This window comes from Pseudophryne corroboree, chromosome 8, assembly GCF_028390025.1.
Source record: "Pseudophryne corroboree isolate aPseCor3 chromosome 8, aPseCor3.hap2, whole genome shotgun sequence".
NCBI classification, from domain to species: domain Eukaryota; kingdom Metazoa; phylum Chordata; class Amphibia; order Anura; family Myobatrachidae; genus Pseudophryne; species Pseudophryne corroboree.
Window position 1 is genome coordinate 27,275,833 of NC_086451.1, and position 22,340 is coordinate 27,298,172.

The 22,340-nt window shown below is 48.2% G+C and overlaps 2 protein-coding genes across 2 annotated transcripts in view; one reads left to right on the plus strand and one right to left on the minus strand.

The window, feature by feature from the left end:
- The window catches only part of CDK16 (cyclin dependent kinase 16), a 51,601-nt gene extending 36,562 nt beyond the window's left edge, over window positions 1-15,039 (plus strand). Inside the window, 7 exon segments of the mRNA XM_063936115.1 lie at window positions 4,701-4,821; window positions 5,413-5,510; window positions 5,596-5,701; window positions 5,796-5,838; window positions 6,033-6,123; window positions 13,688-13,762; window positions 13,912-15,039. Coding sequence (XP_063792185.1) covers window positions 4,701-4,821; window positions 5,413-5,510; window positions 5,596-5,701; window positions 5,796-5,838; window positions 6,033-6,123; window positions 13,688-13,762; window positions 13,912-13,952 — 575 coding nt within the window. The 3' untranslated portion in view covers window positions 13,953-15,039.
- Window positions 15,040-15,339: 300 nt separating this feature from the next.
- On the minus strand, window positions 15,340-22,313 carry LOC134948245 (ER membrane protein complex subunit 3-like). The gene is made up of 8 exons (XM_063936113.1): window positions 22,143-22,313; window positions 19,154-19,211; window positions 18,287-18,380; window positions 16,499-16,603; window positions 16,337-16,418; window positions 16,184-16,263; window positions 15,624-15,706; window positions 15,340-15,536 (listed from the first exon to the last, which is right to left on the minus strand). The coding sequence occupies exons 1-8, from the start codon at window positions 22,295-22,297 to the stop codon at window positions 15,435-15,437; spliced, it is 759 nt and encodes a 252-aa protein (XP_063792183.1). The 5' UTR covers window positions 22,298-22,313; the 3' UTR covers window positions 15,340-15,434.
- Between the last annotated feature and the right edge of the window lie 27 nt (window positions 22,314-22,340).

Below are 22,340 nucleotides of genomic sequence, written 5' to 3' on the forward strand. Positions count from 1 at the left end.
CCCTAATGGGACAATTTACTGCTACTATCCCACTCTGTACATTAGGTGGCTTCTGAATATCCGGAGGATCCACGAGCTTCTGATTCGACACAGATCCAATTTATGCTCCGCATAGACGTTTCTCAACACGGTCCGTCAGAGGTTTTTTCATTCCTCGGCACCAGAGACTCTATTTCTTCAGTCAAGTTGCGACGTAATGAGTGGTCGCCTCCATTCCTCTCGGAACGGGGGACAACAATCTTGTTTCCAGATCAAGCCACCAGGTCAGACTCCTGGGTGAGGGAACATGCCCCGGAGTTTTGTCAGCTGGTCCGCTGTGGGCGGAGATTTCGGATCGACCTCAGGGCGTTCTGACTGACTCTTTAACCCTTTATTACTCTCGGACGGCAGTAGCCGTGGAGGCCCTCAGGGCTCCGGGGAGTTTTCTGGTTATTCTATCCTGCCTCCTTTTCTATTTCTACTTCATGTTCAGTAACACAGGAGGGGATTATGCGTGCTAGTCCTCTCGGTGGCGCTGGTTGGGCCACGCATGACTTGAAGATACAGATACGCCTGTTGTCAGTAGAGGAGCCTTGGCTCCTACCTCGACGGGACTGTCTACTTCAACAGGCTCCTTTTTTTTTTTCTCCTTGTTCAATTTTACACTGGTTTCGGTTACCCGTGTGACTGTTCACGAGACCTCAGAAGGGAGGAGTTCCCTAGTTCGGTTAGGCCTACTGGGCTCCGATTTCAGAAGTCTATTACCTCTTCTCGCTTTTGCCACTTTGGGAAAACTTTATGGAACATAATGAAGATAAAAGGGGGTTTTTCCCCCTTCTTCCAGTTACCATTCATCTTTGGTTTCTCTGGGAGGTTTTTTGCTCCGCTGCGCTTCAAACCACACTGACCGGAATTTTAGGTCTCTGCCTTTTTCGCTTTTCTTCCAAATGAGATTAGCCTAGCGGCCGTAAGTTCGGCCTCTTGTTCAGGGAGTACTCTATTGGCAACTCCCCGGGCTCGGCTTCGGCCTCAGCGGTCGTTTCTTCCAGAGGGGAGGTCCATTTTTCATATAAATCTGACACTAGTGGTTTTCAATCCTCTCTGAATGTTGTCAGGGCTCGTCAACTCTCTCTACAGAGGTCTCAGGCTATTCGATGAAGTGTTTTTTCTTCTTTGCTCTGGACGATGCTCCCGTACTAAATAGCCGGGGCCCCAGCATATGCTGGACAGTTGGATACATCTGATCATCAGACAGTCTTCTTGGCGGTTACTAGGGAACCTCCGTTTTCCAATTCAGCGCGCTTTACGCGCATTGTAAGACCTTCGTGGGCAGCCGCCCGCGGGGTCTCCATGAATATTTTGTCGGGCGGCTACTTGGTCAAACCGACATTCGTTTTGTCAAATTCTACAAGTTTGACACTTTTACGGCCTCTGCATCACTGTTTGGCCGAGCAGTTTTTACAGGACTCTCAGCGCTTTCCCACCCGTTTTTTGGGAGCTCTGGGACGTCCCCATTGTAACTACACTCCAGTGGCCCCTAGTGGATGAAGGAGAAATCAGGATTTTGGTACTTACCGATAAATCCCTTTCTCCGATTCCACAGGGGCCACTGGACGCCCGCCCAGCGCTGTTTCTCCTGATTTTTGTTTGATTAACGATTGCAGATCACCATATGACTGCTTGTTGGGTTCAGGCTAGCCTGGTTTTTTGTCAGGTTCTGTTCCAGGTTTAGTTTGTGTTCGCCTGGTTTACAGGGCGTCGTTAACCTCCTCTACCTTACGGTTTGTTTATTACAGCTCTCCTCGGGCACAGTTTAACGTAGACTGGCTTGGAGGGGAGATAGTAGGGGAGGAGCTAGCCACAGTGTGAGAATTTTTAAAGTGCCAGCTACCAATACCACCTACTATCTCCCCATTGTAACTACACTCCAGTGGCCCCTGTGGAATCGGAGAAAGGGATTTATCGGTAAGTACCAAAATCCTGATTTCATGCCCGGCCATTTCAGCTGGATCTGCTGGACAAATGGTTGGGGTCTCGCCTTCACATGCATCAGGAAGTGACCTTTTCTCCGAAAGCCCGGATTTTTCTGTTATGCTGACTGTAAGTTCCTCACCTGAGCGAAGGCAGGATTTTTAATATCCACTTGTGGGTTCTACTTACAACAAATGCCAGCCTCCGGGGTTGGGGGTCTGTGACTCAAGTGGCCCAGTTCCAGGGGATATGGTCAGTTCAGGAATCTGCTCTGCCGATAAACATCCTGGAACTTTGGGCAATTTACAATGCTCTTCTGCAAGCTTCCCATCTCCTGAGGGATTGGCTGAACCAGGTTCAAACGGACAATGCCACGGTGGTGGCATACATAAACAGACAAGGGGGAACAAGAAGCAGAGCAGTGATGCAAGAAGTGTCAAAAATCCTCCTTTGGGCGGAGGCCAATGCAAGGGCCATCTCAGCCATATTCATTCCAGTAGTGGACAAGTGGTAAGCGGACTTCCTCAGCAGACACGACCTCCATCCGCAGGAATGGGGACTACATACCCAGTTGTTTAGATAGACCTGATGGCTTCTTATCTCAACAAGAAGCTATGCCGTTACTGTTCCAGAACAAGGGATCCGCAGGCTGTAGCAGTGGATGCGCTGATGACACACCATGGATGTACCAGTTTGTGTACCTGTTCCCTCCTGTACTGCTAATCCCAAGGTTTCTAAAAAGACTAAGAAGGGAAAACGTTCAGGCAATTCTACTTGCCCCGGATTGGCCTCGACGGGCTTGGTACTCTGACCTAAATATGGCTCTGGAGGATCCCTAGCCTCTCTGCTGCAAAAGGATCTTCTTCAACAAGGTCCGTTCGTCTATCCAGACTTACAGCGGCTACGTTTGACGCCTTGGAGGTTGAGAGGGAGATTCTAGCAAGAAAAGGTCTTCCCTCCCAGGTTATTTCCACCATGGTCCAAGCCAGGAAGATGGTGACGTCAAAACATTATCATCGTATCTGGAAAAAGTATGTTTCCTAGTGTGAAAGTAGAAAGGTGTCTCCCGTGGAATTTAGAATTGGTAGTTTTCTACTTTTCCTCCAAGCGGGAGTGGATATAAGCCTATGTTTAGGCTCCATCAAAGTCCAGATTTCGGTGCGATCTATTTTCTTCCAGAAACAACTTGCCATGTTGCCGGAAGTACAAACTTTTCTAAAAGGAGTTCTTCAAATGCAACCGCCCTTTGTACCTCCCACGGTTCCGTGGGATCTCAATGTGGTTTTGTCCTTTATTCAATTGGACTGGTTTGAACCCTTGCATAGGGTGGAGTTAAAATGTCTCACCTGGAAAACTGTGATGTCTCTGAATTGGGGGCCTTATCATGTAAGAGCCTTTATTTGATTTTTCATGAAGACAGGGCGGAACTCAGGACCCGTCCTCCGTTTTTACCAAAGGTGGTTTCAGCTTTTCATGTCAATCATTTCATTGTGGTTTCGGTGTTGTCAGACGATTCCATTGGGCCAGAGTCCTTTAGATGTGGTGAGGGCTCTGAAGATTTATGTAAAGAGGATGGCTCGTCATCGGAAATCTGATTCACTGTTTGTCCTTTATGATGCCACCAAGATTAGTCGTCCGGCTTCCAAGCAGTCCATTGCTCGTTGGCTCAGATTGACCATTCAACATTCGGTTGGCTCTGCCTTTTCCAACGTCTGTTCAGGCACACTCGACGAGGTCTGTGGGCTCTTCCTGGGCAGCTGACCGGGGTGTCTCTGCCTTACAGTTGTGCCGAGCTGCTACTTGGTCTGGTTCAAACACTTTTTTGTGAAATTTTATTGGTTCGAAACCTTCAGTTTGGTCAGGTGGTGTTACAGGGGTCTCAGCAATCTCTCACCCTTTTGGGATCTTTGGGACTTCCCCATGGTACTAAAGTACAGATCCCCAGTATCCACTAGGACGTTGGAGAAAATAGGAATTTAATACCTACTGGTAATTCCTTTTCTCGAAGTCCGTACTTGATATTGGGTGCACGCCTCAGTTCTTCGTTTCCTGCTTACCTGTGTAAGTATTTGGTTGGCCGCGGTTGCGGTCCCGTTATGATGTTGGGATAGCTGTGCTATCCTCTGTTCTGGTTAGCGCCCTCCTTTTGGTTATGGTTCTGTGTTGGCTTGTTGCCTCACCGCTGTTGTCTTTATTCCTTCTCTCATGGTATGTCTGTCTCCTCGGGCACAGTTTTCCTACACCGAGTCTGGTAGGAGGGACATAGAGGAGAGGAGCTAGCACACACACACACAGAAAGGTTTTAAAGTGCCATGCTCCAGTGGACTCTATCTATACCCCCGTGGTACTAAAGTACAGAACCCCAGTATCCACTATGGACTACGAGAAAAGGAATTACTGGTAGAAAATATTTGTAAAAAATATTTAAATTAAAACATTACAAAATGGAGACTTTATTTCTATATTTGACTTATCATTTATTAAAAATGTTTTTTAATAATGTGCTTTGAGCCACTTGTTTTTACTGCTGAAGTCAAATTACTGCCTTGTGCCATTTTTGTATATGTCTACAACAGTGGGTGGGGGAATAAACACATCTCCGTGTGTTCCTGGATTATCGGCCCGGCATAATCCGGTCGGATCGAAATTTATCTGTACATTTTGTCTACAACTTTGTGGTTTTCCTTGTAAAATATTGGATACTTTCTGAAATTTATGTACCTTTTTTTTTTTTTCTCTTCTTCTTCTAGGTTTGGCCAGAGCTAAATCTATCCCCACCAAGACGTACTCCAATGAAGTGGTGACGCTGTGGTACCGGCCCCCGGATATACTTCTGGGGTCCACAGAATACTCCACCCAGATTGACATGTGGTGAGTAGAATGGGGACTGGATAGTAGGATAATAAGAGAAGTCCGGCAGTGGGGCGTTTTTATGATGTAACGTTAAGCGAAGTCTAATAAAACAAACCAAGCTCCTAAAAATAGAGTTGGCCTTAAAACGTCGGACTAAATATTACACCTGCTTTGAGGAAAGGAGAAAGTGCCAGCCCCACATGACCTAAAAAGTACCAAAAAGTTAGTATTAAAAAGCATTGATTAGTGTCTCCGTACCGGCAGGATAAATGATCCACCTTATCCATGATCATTCTGAGTGATGGTGCACGACTTTGCTGATCTTTTAATAGTGTCACAGGCTGACAGAATTTCATTTAAACTTGTTTGTTCAGGAACTTCCAACACAGTTGGCTGCTTCTAAGGAACTCCTATCCTATAGGGATCTTCTAGGCCTTACGTGTAAAGTCTGAAGAACCTAAAAGATCCAGAATTGTGTAACATGCGAAGAAGTCACTTGTTATCTGACTGAAAGATTATTCACGATGTGTGTGTGTGTTTATCCATTGTATGTTGTTGTGTGGACTACGTATGAACACCGGACTTCTATGTATGTTTCCCTTAATGTAGGGGCGTTGGCTGCATCTTTTATGAGATGGTTACAGGGCGACCTCTTTTCCCAGGATCCACTGTGGAGGAACAGCTGCACTTTATTTTCCGAATACTCGGTAAGTGATGCGCTTGTTGGAGCACAACGTACGGGGAAGGAGGAATGAGAGCATTGTAACCAGACCCATGGTTTATTCTTTGTAGGCACTCCCACGGAGGAGACGTGGCCCGGGATCCTCTCTAATGAAGAATTTAAATCCTACAGTTACCCAAAATATCATCCAGATCCTATCCAGAAACACGCAGCAAGGTATAAGCCAAAAAGAACCCCCCCTTCCTTCCAGATGTTTGTCCATCCATTTGTTACTTACTGACCATCTAAATTTGATTCTTGCCCTCAACAGGCTGGATTCAGACGGAGCCAACCTTCTCTCTAAGCTCCTACAGGTAAGATCTCCATGAGATGACATAAGGGGTAAACAGATGTTTCCCCCCCCCTGGGTTGGGGGGGGGGGGGGGGGTTTTAAAAAGGTAAGTCTTATATACCTCATTATCTTGTCATTAGAGTTTACACAGTGGTCATCGTTTGGTTATGGACAGTAAAGTAACAAGTAGCTCAACTCTGGCTCTCTCTCTCGCAGTTGGAAGGAAGGAGTAGGATCTCAGCCGAGGAAGCCATGAAACACGTATACTTCCATGAACTGGGGGAAAGGATTCACAAGCTACCAGACAGTAAGCGATATATGTCTGTTCTATACATGGTTACAAAGCTGCTTCTAACAAATTACCAATTTCCCGCCAGTCCGACTCCTTTAAAACGGTTCATAACCTCAACACAAGTTTTCCCAGCAGGTCATGTTTTCCAGATTTCTGTCTGTGTAAGCAGTGGTATGTTTACTGACCCAGCAGCATAGATTATAGCACCTGTGCATGATGAAAAACATCCACAAAATGTGACCGGTTAGCGGCACTTGAGGGAGTAGAACACCCTTGCCTTAAAAATCTACTCAGCGGAAAATGTCCTCCAAGCTTTTAAGCAAAGTGGAAGGGGACCGCACGCATTGTGACTCCCCCACATTACATGACATTGGGGCCCGGTATGCACCATACTCTGCTCACATTCCTTGCATAAAGCTCTTACGCTGCACCCTTCCGTACAGCTTTATGATGTTGTACTGGCCTGCAGTAGAGCTTCATGATGTACTGAAGAATGGTGGACATGGAGTTCAGTGGTGTGGTCTACTTGCCGGTACTTGAGCACTAGCTTAGTGAAAAGAAAGGATCCCTTATTTGGTATATGCCAAATGCATGTTCTATTGAGGATGGACCATTCAAAAGTGGCAATCGTTTACTGCCAAGTTTCCCAAACTCCACCATTACAATCCAGGTTTTAAGGCTAAATCGATGCTTGTACACAGGTGACTTAATTAGTACCTGTCAGTTTGAGTCAAACATGACTAGCCTTAAAACCTGGACTATAATTTAGTGTATTTGTGAGCTAAATTTTTCATTCCGCATGTTCCTCATAGGTTCTACACATCCTAGTGAATATATTGAGACATGTTAATGGGAATGTATCCAGGTCACTTTTTCCCAGACCTAGTCGCATGTTCTTGCTCAATGTTGCTTAACCCTCTCTCTAGACAGATCTTCTAGCCCTTTCCCAAGCATTGGATTAAATGAATGCAGGCTGTCATGAGTGGACAGAGAGCATGGCCTCTCTAGGTGCATAGCGACCAAGGGGGAATTTAAATTTAGCGGCTTCGATGGGGTGCAAGTGGAGCAGCACCCAATATTTTTACTTGCGCCCTCCTGAGGCTTTATGTGGCTAACCTGGTGCTTTTGGGCATGACAAGAGAAACGATTCAGTATTGCACCATCAGTTGAGACATGTTCAGACACCCAGAAACAATTGAATCGCCCTCTTTAAATTGCTTCTGTAATCTGTTGGGGCATCCTTATCCTGGGTACAATTAACCGTTTCTGTTTTGTAGGAAATGGGGAGATCAATAGTCATTAGGGATTTGATTGGCTACGTCCTCAAATGTTAAATGAGTCTGCAACATGGTTGTATACGTGCCAAAATTTGGGACTCCGTCACTTGCTAGGGTATTCCAGAAGGGTGTGGTTCATCAAATCGACAGTGTCTAGGTCAACAATGTTTAGGTCGACCACTATAGGCCGACATGGATGGAAGGTTGACAGGGTTTCTAGGTCGACTGGTCTAAAGGTCGACATGCGGTTTTTTATTTATTTATTTTGTGTCGTTTTCTTCGTAGAGTGACCGGGATCCCAAATTAGTGCACCGCGTCCGCTCGCCATGCTTCGGGCATGGTGCCTTCGCTCCGCTACCGCTTGGCACACTTTACCGTTCCAATCGTAGTCCACGTGGATCGTTAAGTATGAAAAAATTCAAAAAAAGAAAAAAGATTTTACTTACCGATAAATCTATTTCTCGTAGTCCGTAGTGGATGCTGGGGACTCCGTCAGGACCATGGGGATTAGCGGCTCCGCAGGAGACAGGGCACAAAAATAAAGCTTTAGGATCAGGTGGTGTGCACTGGCTCCTCCCCCTATGACCCTCCTCCAAGCCTCAGTTAGGATACTGTGCCCGGACGAGCGTACACAATAAGGAAGGATATTGAATCCCGGGTAAGACTCATACCAGCCACACCAATCACACCGTACAACTTGTGATCAGAACCCAGTTAACAGTATGACAACGTAGGAGCCTCTGAACAGACGGCTCACAACAAGAACAACCCGATTTTTTTGTAACAATAACTATGTACAAGTATTGCAGACAATCCGCACTTGGGATGGGCGCCCAGCATCCACTACGGACTACGAGAAATAGATTTATCGGTAAGTAAAATCTTATTTTCTCTAACGTCCTAGTGGATGCTGGGGACTCCGTCAGGACCATGGGGATTATACCAAAGCTCCCAAACGGGCGGGAGAGTGCGGATGACTCTGCAGCACCGAATGAGAGAACTCCAGGTCCTCTTTAGCCAGGGTATCAAATTTGTAGAATTTTACAAACGTGTTCTCCCCCGACCACGTAGCTGCTCGGCAGAGTTGTAATGCCGAGACCCCTCGGGCAGCCGCCCAGGATGAGCCCACCTTCCTTGTGGAATGGGCCTTGACAGATTTAGGCTGTGGCAGGCCTGCCACAGAATGTGCAAGTTGAATTGTGCTACAAATCCAACGAGCAATCGTCTGCTTAGAAGCAGGAGCACCCAGCTTGTTGGGTGCATACAGTATAAACAGCGAGTCAGATTTTCTGACTCCAGCCGTCCTTGAAATATATATTTTCAATGCCCTGACAACGTCCAGCAACTTGGAATCCTCCAAATCGCTAGTAGCCGCAGGCACTACAATAGGCTGGTTCAGGTGAAACGCTGACACCACCTTAGGCAGAAAATGAGGACGCGTCCGCAGTTCTGCCCTGTCCGAATGGAAAATCAGATATGGGCTTTTATACGATAAAGCCGCCAATTCTGACACTCTCCTGGCTGAAGCCAGGGCCAGTAGCATGGTTACCTTCCATGTAAGATATTTCAAATCCGCCGATTTGAGTGGCTCAAACCAATGGGATTTGAGAAAATCCAAAACTACATTAAGGTCCCACGGAGCCACTGGGGGCACAACCGGGGGCTGTATATGTAGTACTCCTTTTACAAAAGTCTGGACTTCAGGAACTGAAGCCAATTCTTTTTGGAAGAAAATCGACAGGGCCGAAATTTGAACCTTAATGGACCCCAACTTGAGGCCCATAGACAATCCTGTTTGCAGGAAATGTAGGAATCGACCCAATTGAAATTCCTCCGTGGGGGCCTTCCTGGCCTCACACCACGCAACATATTTTCTCCAAATGCGGTGATAATGTTGTGCAGTCACCTCCTTCCTGGCTTTTACCAGTGTAGGAATGACCTCTTCCGGAATGCCTTTTTCCCTTAGAATTTGGCGTTCAACCGCCATGCCGTCAAACGCAGCCGCGGTAAGTCTTGGAATAGACACGGTCCCTGCTGAAGCAGGTCCCGTCTTAGAGGTAGAGGCCACGGATCTTCCGTGAGCATCTCCTGAAGTTCCGGGTACCAAGTTCTTCTTGGCCAATCCGGAGCCACGAGTATCGTTCTTACTCCCCTTTGCCGTATGATTCTCAGTACTTTTGGTATGAGAGGCAGAGGAGGAAACACATACACTGACTGGAACACCCACGGCGTTACCAGAGCGTCCACAGCTATTGCCTGAGGGTCTCTTGACCTGGCGCAATACCTGTCCAGTTTTTTGTTGAGGCGAGACGCCATCATGTCCACCTTTGGTTTTTCCCAACGGTTCACAATCATGTGGAAGACTTCTGGATGAAGTCCCCACTCTCCCGGGTGTAGATCGTGTCTGCTGAGGAAGTCTGCTTCCCAGTTGTCCACTCCCGGAATGAACACTGCTGACAGTGCTATCACATGATCTTCCGCCCAGCGAAGAATCCTTGCAGCTTCTGCCATTGCTCTCCTGCTTCTTGTGCCGCCCTGTCTGTTTACGTGGGCGACTGCCGTGATGTTGTCCGACTGGATCAACACCGGCTGACCCTGAAGCAGGGGTTTTGCCAGGCTTAGAGCATTGTAAATCGCTCTTAGCTCCAGTATATTTATGTGAAGAGATCTCCAGGTTTGACCATACTCCCTGGAAGTTTCTTCCCTGTGTGACCGCTCCCCAGCCTCTCAGACTGGCATCCGTGGTCACCAGGACCCAGTCCTGTATGCCGAATCTGCGGCCTTCTAACAGATGAGCACTCTGCAACCACCACAGAAGAGACACCCTTGTCCGTGGCGATAAGGTTATCCGCTGATGCATCTGCAGATGCGATCCGGACCATTTGTCCAGCAGATCCCACTGAAAAGTTTGTGCGTGGAATCTGCCGAATGGAATCGCTTCGTAAGAAGCCACCATCTTTCCCAGGACTCTTGTGCATTGATGCACAGACACTTTTCCTGGTTTTAGGAGGTTCCTGACAAGTTCGGATAACTCCTTGGCTTTCTCCTCCGGAAGAAACACCTTTTTCTGAACCGTGTCCAGAATCATTCCCAGGAACAGCAGACGTGTTGTCGGGGTCAACTGAGATTTTGGAAAATTCAGCATCCACCCGTGTTGTTGCAGCACTACTTGGGTTAGTGCTACTCCGTCCTCCAGCTGTTCTCTGGACCTTGCCCTTATCAGGAGATCGTCCAAGTAAGGGATAATTAATACGCCTCTTCTTCGCAGAAGAATCATCATTTCGGCCATTACCTTGGTAAAGACCCGAGGTGCCGTGGACAATCCAAACGGCAGCGTCTGAAACTGATAATGACAGTTTTGCACCACGAACCTGAGGTACCCTTGATGTGAAGGGCAAATTGGGACATGCAGATAAAAGATGCTTATGTCCAGGGACACCATAAAGTCCCCTTCTTCCAGATTCGCTATCACTGCTCTGAGTGACTCCATCTTGAACTTGAATTTTTGTATGTACAGGTTCAAAGATTTCAGATTTAGAATAGGTCTTACCGAGCCGTCCGGCTTCGGTACCACAAATAGTGTGGAGTAATACCCCTTTTCCTGTTGTAGGAGGGGTACCTTGACTATCACCTGCTGAGAAAACAGCTTGTGAATGGCTTCCAATACCGTCGCCCTGTCTGAGGGAGACGTTGGCAAAGCAGACTTTAGGAACCGGCGAGGGGGAGACTTCTCGAATTCCAACCTGTAACCCTGAGATACTACCTGCAGGATCCAGGGGTCCACCTGTGAGCAAGCCCACTGCGCGCTGAAATTCTTGAGTCGACCCCCCACCGCTCCTGAGTCCGCTTGTAAAGCCCCAGCGTCATGCTGAGGGCTTTGCAGAACCCGGGGCGGGCTTCTGTTCCTGGGAAGGAGCTGCTTGCTGCCCTCTCTTACCCTTTCCTCTGCCTCGGGGCAGATATGACTGTCCTTTTGCCCGCTTGTTCTTATAGGACCGAAAGGACTGCGGCTGAAAAGACGGTGTCTTTTTCTGTTGGGAGGGGGTCTGAGGTAAAAAGGTGGATTTTCCGGCAGTTGCCGTGGCCATCAGATCCGATAGACCGACGCCAAATAATTCCTCCCCTTTATACGGCAATACTTCCATATGCCGTTTGGAATCCGCATCACCTGACCACTGTCGCGTCCATAAACTTCTTCTGGCAGATATGGACATCGCACTTACTCTCGATGCCAGAGTGCAAATATCCCTCTGAGCATCTCGCATATAAAGAAAAGCATCCTTTAATTGCTCTAAAGTCAATAAAATACTGTCCCTATCCAGGGTATCAATATTTTCAGTCAGGGAATCCGACCAGACCACCCCAGCACTGCACATCCAGGCTGAGGCGATGGCTGGTCGCAGTATAACACCAGTATGTGTGTATATACTTTTTAAGGTAGTTTCCAGCCTCCTATCAGCTGGATCCTTGAGGGCGGCCATATCAGGAGACGGTAACGCCACTTGTTTTGATAAGCGTGTGAGCGCCTTATCCACCCTAGGGGGTGTTTCCCAGCGCGCCCTAACCTCTGGCGGGAAAGGGTATAATGCCAATAACTTTTTTGAAATTAGCACTTTTCTATCTGGGTTAACCCACGCTTCATCACATACATCATTCAATTCCTCTGATTCAGGAAAAACTACAGGTAGTTTTTTCACCCCCCACATAATACCCCTTTTTGTGGTACTTGCAGTATCAGAGATATGTAAAGTCTCCTTCATTGCCGTGATCATATAACGTGTGGAAAATACGTTTGTTTCTTCACCGTCGACACTAGATTCAGTGTCTGGGTCTGTGTCGACCGACTGAGGTAAAGGGCGTTTTACAGCCCCTGACGGTGTCTGAGACGCCTGGGCAGGTACTAACTGGTTTTCCGGCCGTCTCATGTCGTCAACTGATTTTTGTAATGTGCTGACATTATCACGTAATTCCATAAACAAAGCCATCCATTCCGGTGTCGACTCCCTGGGGGGTGACATCACCATTACCGGCAATTGCTCTGCCTCCACACCAACATCGTCCTCATACATGTCGACACACACGTACCGACACACAGCAGACACACAGGGAATGCTCTATTGAAGACAGGACCCCACTAGCCCTTTGGGGAGACAGAGGGAGAGTTTGCCAGCACACACCCAAGCGCTATAATATATATGGGAACAACCTTATATAAGTGTTGTATCCTTATAGCAGCTTAAATATAGTAATATCGCCAAAAAAGTGCCCCCCCTCTCTGTTTTACCCTGTTTCTGTAGTGCAGTGCAGGGGAGAGTCCTGGGAGCCTTCCTCACAGCGGAGCTGAGCAGGAAAATGGCGCTGTGTGCTGAGGAGAATAAGCCCCGTCCCCTATTTCAGCGGGCTCTTCTCCCGGAGTTTGTGAGATCTGGCAGGGGTTAAATACATCCATATAGCCTCAAGGGCTATATGTGATGTATTTTTAGCCATAAAAAAAGGTATTATACATTGCTGCCCAGGGCACCCCCCCCCCCCAGCGCCCTGCACCCTCAGTGACCGCTGTGTGAAGTGTGCTGACAACAATGGCGCACAGCTGCAGTGCTGTGCGCTACCTCATGAAGACTGAAAAGTTTTCTGCTGCCTGTTTCTGGATCTTCAATCTTCGGATCTGCAAGGGGGGTCGGCGGCGCGGCTCCGGGACCGGACTTCATGGCTGGGCCTGTGTTCGATCCCTCTGGAGCTAATGGTGTCCAGTAGCCTAAGAAGCCAATTCATCCTGCACGCAGGTGAGTTCACTTCTCTCCCCTAAGTCCCTCGTTGCAGTGAGCCTGTTGCCAGCAGGACTCACTGAAAATAAAAAACCTAAAAACTTTTTCTAAGCAGCTCTTTAGGAGAGCCACCTAGATTGCACCCTGCTCGGACGGGCACAAAAACCTAACTGAGGCTTGGAGGAGGGTCATAGGGGGAGGAGCCAGTGCACACCACCTGATCCTAAAGCTTTATTTTTGTGCCCCGTCTCCTGCGGAGCCGCTAATCCCCATGGTCCTGACGGAGTCCCCAGCATCCACTAGGACGTTAGAGAAAAAAAACGTGAAAAACTCATGTTGACCTTTAGACCTGTCGACCTTCCATCCATGTCGACCTAGTGTGGTCTACCTAAACATTGTCGATCTTCAGACCGGATCCCATTGCACAATCATACAATCTGAGTATGCGGCGAGATGCCATTATGAAAAGCTCCTGTGTCAAATGTCCGATTTCAAAAATAAACCTTTAACCAAGATTTTAATTTTCACTTTTGCCAGCTACTTCCATCTTTGCACTGAAAGAGATACATCTGGACGAGGAGAATAAGCACAGGCCGGTGGTGCCAGAACCAGGTGAGATGCCGATTTCTCCATACATTTTGGTATAGCGGCCACTTCTATTATGGGCAAATTTGAGCATGACCCTAAAAGTATAGAAGGGAGAAGTGCAGAATGAGTGTACGATGGATGATCACTAAAATAGTGCTTTGTTTCTTTCCCAGTTCACACACAGTCCCGGAGGCTTAGCCTCGTTCTTGGGTGAACACCGCCTGGAGCTTTGTCTTCGAAACAAGAGTGTGGTCCTGCAGCTGGAAACAGAACAAGGCCAGACAGAGCCTTGCCTGAGATTGCTCTTGGTGCCTGCAGTTGGTGGACAAGTGAACGTGGACATTAGGCAGTGCCAGCATGTGGCATCTATAATACCCATATTATCTTTCCCATTTGGACACTATGTGCTGATATGCTGCTGTTCCTTCGGGGACTCATGCCACACTCCTTGCCGTGTGTCATAACGTATAACTCCCCCGCATCCTCTCCTTGTTCTCCCATGTGCGCTGGTCCTTCCAACTCATCTAGGGGGTCTTACTATCTGCTTCATTACTCTTCATGAAGATTTGGCCAAGACTCAGTTGTGATCTGGGTAAGAGCATCTGTATATATATATATCACGCTGCTGACCTCCAACTCTACATGAGGGGGTTCCAGTAACGGGGGCTGGTGAGAGCTGCATGGACCACTGCAAGCAGGGTAAAGACTTTAAAGCTGCTTAGCAAAAACACGACTCTGCCATAGGCCGGTAGAAATGAACAAGGAACGTTGGTGGAAAGAGAGGTCTTGCTACCATCCTGGCTATGACAGGTGGTCTAGATCTTGCTCCAACTGAGTGTTAGAAGGGCTGATATTTACCACTTCCCCTACTTACTCTTCAGTTAGGTTATGCCGTGTGTGTAAACCACTCCTAACCTCCTCTTTGTGTGGCGAAGGTTTGTATATCATGGGCAATGGGGACAAATCTGTCTCCAAGGTAAAGTCACTTTACTTTTCTCAGGAATAAAGATGCAGGGCTGTGCCTGAGGCAGTCAGTATTACAGACGGGGCTTGTTCACAAGTCTTTAGAAACAGCAAACAGAACAGAAAGGATATGTAGGAACAGGGAAAGATTGTGGCTTTCCACCGTGCACAGGGCCACCGTTGACAACCCTAAGCGGTTGCACTCCCTTCCCTAGTTGGGTACCTTTTTTTTTTTTTAGTTTGTCACCCAGGGGAGGAGCAAGGCAGGGGCTCCACACCCCTCTTCCTGCTACATATCAGATGTATGAACAACTATTAAAACCAAACTTTGCTCTCCACGTTGATTTGTTCTTTAATGCCATCGCCTTGTTTCTGTAAATCGGTAAGAGTGAAAGTTGTTTAATCCACAGCTTAGAAATTAGGGCAAGCTATGTAACTGTAACTCGCTGCACCAGCCTTCTCCAGTGACCAACATGGTGATTACAGGGCCTTCTGGTTTGTTCTACAAAATCTCCAGTGTTTGGTTTGTAAATTATTTATACTTGGCACCGACACAATAGTTTATTATATATATATATATATATATATATATATATATATATGACATTGATCTTAGATGTAATTAATATGAAATCCCATTGGGTCAATAGCTGACAAGACTTGTTTTAATGAACCAGTCTCTAAGAAAAATACAAGGTAGACGGTGGTGGCGTCTCTTTCAACCACACTGTGATCACTGACTAAAGTCCAGACTCAAGTCCTTAGAGATCAAATCTTCTTCTACGTTCTCCAGGGCCCATTGGTGTTCTGTAATCTCCATGGCTTCCCATTCCGCCTGGAGAGGATAAAGGTTGAATAAAGCTGAATGATGGGACGGGCCCGCAATACACCCCAATCCCATGACATTTTGTTATATACTCACTTTAAAAGCTTTATTAGTGTCGGGCGGTACAGCCATTGCGGCTCCGGTCATTTGATCCTGCATTATACGGCTCTGATCAGCAGCTGTAAGACAGACATAACCATGAAATCAGCTCAACATTCCTTATAGCTCTAAACCTCAATTTTGGATTAGCTCTCATAGGTTAAAGCACATCCCAGCAGACCAGTTACTTGGTCTTCAACACGTTCTCTATAGTTAACCACTAACAAGATGGACGTTGGTCTTCAACGCGATCTCCATAGTTAACCATCAACAAAATGGATGTTGGTCTTTAACATGTTCTCTATAGTTAACCACCAACAAGATAGACGTTGGTCTTCACCATGTTCTGTATAGTTAACCACCAACAAGATGGACGTTGGTTTTAAACATGTTTTCTATGGTTAATCACCAACAAGATGGAGGTGGGACGTAGGCATCTGCCACACCTCACAGTCCCACCAGACTCCATCTAGGATAAGGTTTAACTTGTAACACTCCAACCAAAATGGACTGAAGTTATGAAGGCATTAACTTCATACCCCTTTACACCTACTCACCATTGTCCTGTCCCAAAATGAGGGTATACATACTGCGTAGTCCAAACACATTGAGAAAATACCAGGATGCAGAGCTGACCCTACAAGCAAAACCACAGGTCAGAGCCATTGCTGAACCATGCTGGATGGATAGAAGGCAGAAAGTGTTCTCACCAGGATGCATCCAGAGAGACCAGCTCGATACCACGCTGTAACATGGGCTTGAATCGCAGAGTCAGGGGGAACGGAACCTTGGCTAGAAAGACAGTGCGACATGTTACAGACACCCAGCTTCACACAGAGATCATTCAGGAGGTCTCCACGTGTAACACTTACTTGTAAGAAAACCAGAAAAGGCCCAGTTGATCCACCCGCCGATGACGATCATAGGTAGGACATTGGTGAGGTTACCCTTCATCATTTCTGTCACCATGGTTGGGTCTGTGGATTGAGGAATGAAGAGTGATAAACTGCTTAGAAAAGGAGATAACCACAAATGCAGCAGGCAGTCTTATTGTGTTGGCAGTTTGGCTAATTCATTCCCTAAAGCTGGGTACACACTAGAGAGGCAGGGATTCAATCAGACATCTGAACGAATCCCTGTCAGCCCTAGATCGGGTGTACACACTGGGGCCATGCTGGTGAAGGTCGGAACAAACATGTTCTGTCCTTCATTAGCATACTACAGGACGCTAGCTGCAAAGCTTGGGTTTTATGTGCAGAACATACAACCAAACGTCCGTCGCTAGCGCGCAATCCCCTGTACACATTGAGCGATGTAGGCAATGTGTCAATGGTGTGTAAAGAGTTAATAGACCACGCCATCTGCATCAAATAAATACTGTTTCCTATAAAACTAAAAATATCAGACAAATCTCTGGTTAGAAAGTTGGGAACAAATATTTATTTTACAGTAATAACGAAATCGACAAATCTAGTAATAACTTAAGGTGGGTACACACTGGCCGATATATCAGCCGTTCTCTTGAACGGCCGATATATCGCGGGTCCGTCGGCCAGTGTGTACGGGTGATATTTCTGTGAACTCCATCGTTCACAGACATATCGCGTCAGCCCCGCAGCACAGCCGACGGCCAATATATCTACCAATATACTGGTGTGTGTGTACACAGGCGGTTGGGCCAACCGCCCGTACACAATGCGGCAGCCGGCGGTGATTGACAGCCGAACTGGGAGGGCCTGTGTACACACCCGCCCAGTTCATGACATCCGTCCCCGACGGATCCGTCCATAGATATATCTGCTGATCAATTGATCGGCAGATATATCTGTCAGTGTGTACCCACCTTAAATCAATCTTGTTTGCATCTGACGTGCGTTTTCACTCCCCTTGTTACCAACACAACTCCAGCGGGTAACTGGATTTCTCGCCCTTCCGGTTCCCCGCCACTGCAATAGGTCATTCTGTTTTATCAAAGAATAAGCAGTCTTTTCATTGCATCTGATGTACCACATCTTGTTCTGTCCTTCATTAGTATACTACAGGACGCTAGCTGCAAAGCTTGGGTTTTATGTGCAGAACATACAACCAAACATCCGTCGCTAGCGTCCGCGTGAGCGTGCAATCCCCTGTACACATTGAGCGATGTAGGCAATATGTCGTTTTGAAACGGCATATTGTGCCGACATCTTTGTAGTGTGTACCCTGCTCAAGACACACGGCCAATTCAAATGATGGCTGTGAGGTTATGGTGCTATTATCGCAGCTTTATTACAACTATACTTGAGCTGTATATGTGTGATCAAAAAGGGGGGGGGGGGGGGGGGGATATTGCATTAATAATAATCTGAATACATCTCATATACTTTATATTTTCAGCAATCTCTTTTGCCATTTTAAAATGATAGGAACTCTTGTTGCTTTAACTTTCTCTAAATAACCTTCATAATTCTAAGATCACCCTGAGGAAGCCCCGAGATCAGCCCAGCATTTAGGAACTAGCCTATAGCCAATTTACCCCCCATAGGAATATGCATACTGCACAATCAGCCTCAGTACCCCATAACTCTGAAGTTTAGGCTCCTACGTCAATAAGCATTGTGAAATTGTGTGAACAATGTTCTTCCCCATAGTTACATTGAGAACAGAGGATGGATAATTACCCGTCATTGGATTACGTTGTACCACTTTCCTTTTGGTTTTCTTAAAGAACCCCGTCTCTGCATCATTGAAATAGAACTTCCGCATGAGGAACGACTGGGTGGAACGGAGAAAGCGGTCATACAGAGATGGGTCACACACAGCCAATGGTGTGTAAAGAGTTAATAAACCATGCCATCTGCATCAAACAAACATTGTTTCCTATAAAACTAAATATCAGACATAAATCTCTGGTTATAAAGTTGGGAACAAATATTTATTTTACAGTAATCACTAAATCAATCGCTGGATCTAGTAATAACTTAAGGTGGGTACACACTGGCCGATATATCGGTCGTTCTCTGGAACAGCCGATATATCGCGCGTCCGTCGGCTAGTGTGTACGGCCAATATGTCTGAACTCCGTCATTCACAAACATATCACGTCGGCTCCGCAGCACAGCAGACGGCCAATATATCTACCAATATACTGGCGGTGATTGACAGCTGAAGTGGGTGGGCGTGTGTACACACCCGCCCAGTTCATGACATCAGTCCCCGACGGATCAGGCAGTGTATATGCTCAACACACTGCCCGATCCATCCATAGATATATCTGCCGATAAATTGATCGGCAGATATATCTATCAGTGTGTACCCACCTTAAATAAATCTTGTTTGCATTTGACGTGCGTTTTCACTCCCCTTGTTACCAACACAACTCCAGCGGGTAACTGGATTTCTCGCCCGTCCGGTTCCCCGCCACTGCAATAGGTCATTCTGTTTTATCAAAGAATGAGCAGTCTTTTCATTGCATCTGTTGTACCACATCTTGCCCAGACTTATTCACACAGCATTGTCCCATTCACAACACATAAGAGCATACGGACCTGCCGCGGAATGTATTTTCCATTTTCCCTGAGAATCCGGCTGCGGATGAGCACCTGACTGAGAGATGAAGCAGAGTCACATTAGGGTGAGGAGAGGATCTCACCGAACAGCAGACATTAGGTAGACAGGGGAGTTATACTTGCTCGTCTGCTGTGAGGGCAGCAGGGGTAGATGGGAGGGGACCATACAGCTGGGAGAACCCACACGCCATTAATGTAAAAAGTGATAAGGGTCACACATGGCATGAAATGGGCAGAGGCAGCACACAGCGGGGAGGCTGTTATTTGTTGGGGTTGCTTAGTGATCTCAGATCAAATATAGCTGAAAAGGGATCACATAAATGACAGGGGGTACATATAATGAGGTGGGGGAGAGACTGCTCAGGGGTGACATAGCTGGAAAGGGACCACATATAAACCACAGGGGGTACATATAATGGGGTGGGGGAGAGACTTTGCTCAGGGGTGACATATAGCTGGAAAGGGACCACATATAAACCACAGGGGGTACATATTATGGGGTGGGGGAGAGACTTTGCTCAGGGGTGACATAGCTGGAAAGGGACCACATATAAACCACAGGGGGTACATATAATGGGGTGGGGGAGAGACTTTGCTCAGGGGTGACATATAGCTGGAAAGGGACCACATATAAACCACAGGGGGTACATGTTATGGGGTGGGGGAGAGACTTTGCTCAGGGGTGACATAGCTAGAAAGGGACCACATATAAACCACAGGGGGTACATATAATGGGGTGGGGGAGAGACTTTGCTCAGGGGTGACATATAGCTGGAAAGGGACGACATAAACCACAGGGGGTACATATAATGGGGTGGGGGAGAGACTTTGCTCAGGGGTGACATAGCTGGGAGAGGGGCCAGAGAACATTCAGGGGCACATATAGAAGATTCCCATGTATATACAGACCGTGTTTAGTTAAACAGTAGGTTGAGCCCAAACGGTCGACATGGTCAAAAGGTCGACAGGTTCAAATGGCTGATACAAGTTTTTGGGTAATTTTTTTTTATAACTTGTTTCATTAACCATAACTGTGTACCCCTATTGGTAATAGTTACATTGCCCGACCCATGGCAAGCCACCAAGGGTCTACATTTACACTAATTGTGGTCAAAGACTGTGAAATGGACAAATTTTGGGCAAAAAAAAAAAAACAACTGAGCAGACTTTTTTGTGTCAACAATTTCCCTGTCAGCCTTTTATACCTGAAAAGCTTTTTACTACTGACCTCTGAACATTTATCTAATTTGTGTATATCTATTATGCCACACCCCATATAGCTGGGGGGAGGTGGAAGATATAACTCGGGGGCAAGGGGTACATATGGCTGTCAGGGGGTCAGATATAACTCTGTGGGCACATGGAGCTGGGAGAGGTGGTCGAGTATAACTTGGGTGGCACATGTAGCCCGGTGGGGCCAGATAGCTGAGGGAGGGGGGCAGATATGGATCAGGGGGGCACATGTAGCTGGGGGAGAGGGGGCAGATATGGGTCAGGGGGCACATGTAGCTGGGGGAGAGGGGGCAGATATGGGTCAGGGGGCACATGTAGCTGGGGGAGAGGGGGCAGATATGGGTCAGGGGGCACATGTAGCTGGGGGAGGGGGGCAAATATGGGTCAGGGGGCACGTGGAGGTGGGAGGCAGATATGGATCAGGGGGCACATGTAGCTGAGGGAGGGGGGCAGATATGGGTCAGGGGGCACATGTAGCTGGGGGAGGGGGGTCAGATATGGGTCAGGGGGCACATGTAGCTGGGGGAGGGGGCAGATATGGGGCACATGTAGCTGGGGGAGAGGGGGCAGATATTGGTCAGGGGGCACATGTAGCTGGGGGAGGGGGGCAGATATGGGTCGGCGGCACGTGAAGGTGGGAGGCAGATATGGGTCAGGGGCACATGTAGCTGGGGGAGGGGGGGGCAGATATGGGTCAGGGGGCACATGTAGCTGGGGGAGGGGGGTCAGATATGGGTCAGGGGGCACATGTAGCTGGGGGAGGGGGGGCAGATATTGGTCAGGGGGCACGTAGCTGGGGGAGGGGGGCAGATATGGGTCGGCGGCACGTGGAGGTGGGAGGCAGATATGGGTCAGGGGACACGTAGCTGGGAGAGGGGCAGATATGGGTCAGGGGGCACATGTAGCTGGGGGAGGGGGGGCAGATATAAGTCGGGGCACATGTAGCTGGGGGAGGTATGGGTCAGGGGCACATGTTGCTGGGGGAGGGGGGCAGATAAGGGGCACATGTAGCTGGGGGAGGGGGGGGGCAGATATGGGTCAGGGGGCACATGTAGCTGGGGAGGGGGGGGGCAGATATGGGTCAGAGGCACATGTAGCTGGGGGAGGGGGGGGCAGATAAGGGGCACATGTAGCTGGGGGAGGGGGGGCACATGTAGCTGGGGGGGGCAGATATAGGTCAGAGGCACATGTAGCTGGGGGAGGGGGGCAGATATGGGTCGGGCACATGTAGCTGGGGCAGATATGGGTCAGGGGCACATGTTGCTTGGGCAGATATGGGTCAGGGGGCACATGTTGCTTGGGCAGATATGGGTCAGGGGGCACATGTTGCTTGGGCAGATATGGGTCAGGGGGCACATGTAGCTGGGGGAGGAGGGCAGATATGGGGCTCATGTAGCTGGGGGAGGAGGGCAGATATGGGGCTCATGTAGCTGGGGGAGGAGGGCAGATATGGGTCGGGCACATGTAGCTGGGGCAGATATGGGTCAGGGGCACATGTTGCTTGGGCAGATATGGGTCAGGGGGCACATGTAGCTGGGGGAGGAGGGCAGATATGGGGCACATGTTGCTGGGGGAGGGGGGCAGATATGGGTCAGGGGGCACATGTAGCTGGGGGAGGGGGGCAGATATGGGTCAGGGGGCACATGTAGCTGGGGGAGGGGGCAGATATGGGGCACATGTAGCTGGGGGAGGGGGCAGATATGGGGCACATGTTGCTGGGAGAGGGGGGCCGCACCTGTCACTGAGGGGCTCCAGCTCGGTCTTCTTGTCTCCCTGGAGCAGGCGGGTGACATGGTGCCGGAGGAGGCCGCTCAGGAAGGTGATGAACACGATGGGCAGCACTACCCAGAGCCGGATGCTGGAGTCCAGCAGTAACTCGGGGCTCGCCATCTTGTCGCGGCGTCAGACCGGAAGCTGAAACATGACCAGGAAG

What these genes read in the sequence shown, in the direction of transcription:
- LOC134948245 (XM_063936113.1), bottom strand. Translation starts at nt 22,297, where the DNA reads ATGGCGAGCCCCGAGTTACTGCTGGACTCCAGCATCCGGCTCTGGGTA. An exon ending in CTGGAGCCCCTCAGTGACAG is followed by an intron (nt 19,212 to 22,142) that starts GTGCGGCCCCCC and finishes TTCATCTCTCAG; the next exon opens with TCAGGTGCTCATCCGCAGCC. An exon ending in CTTTTCTGGTTTTCTTACAA is followed by an intron (nt 16,419 to 16,498) that starts GTAAGTGTTACA and finishes CTGTCTTTCTAG; the next exon opens with CCAAGGTTCCGTTCCCCCTG.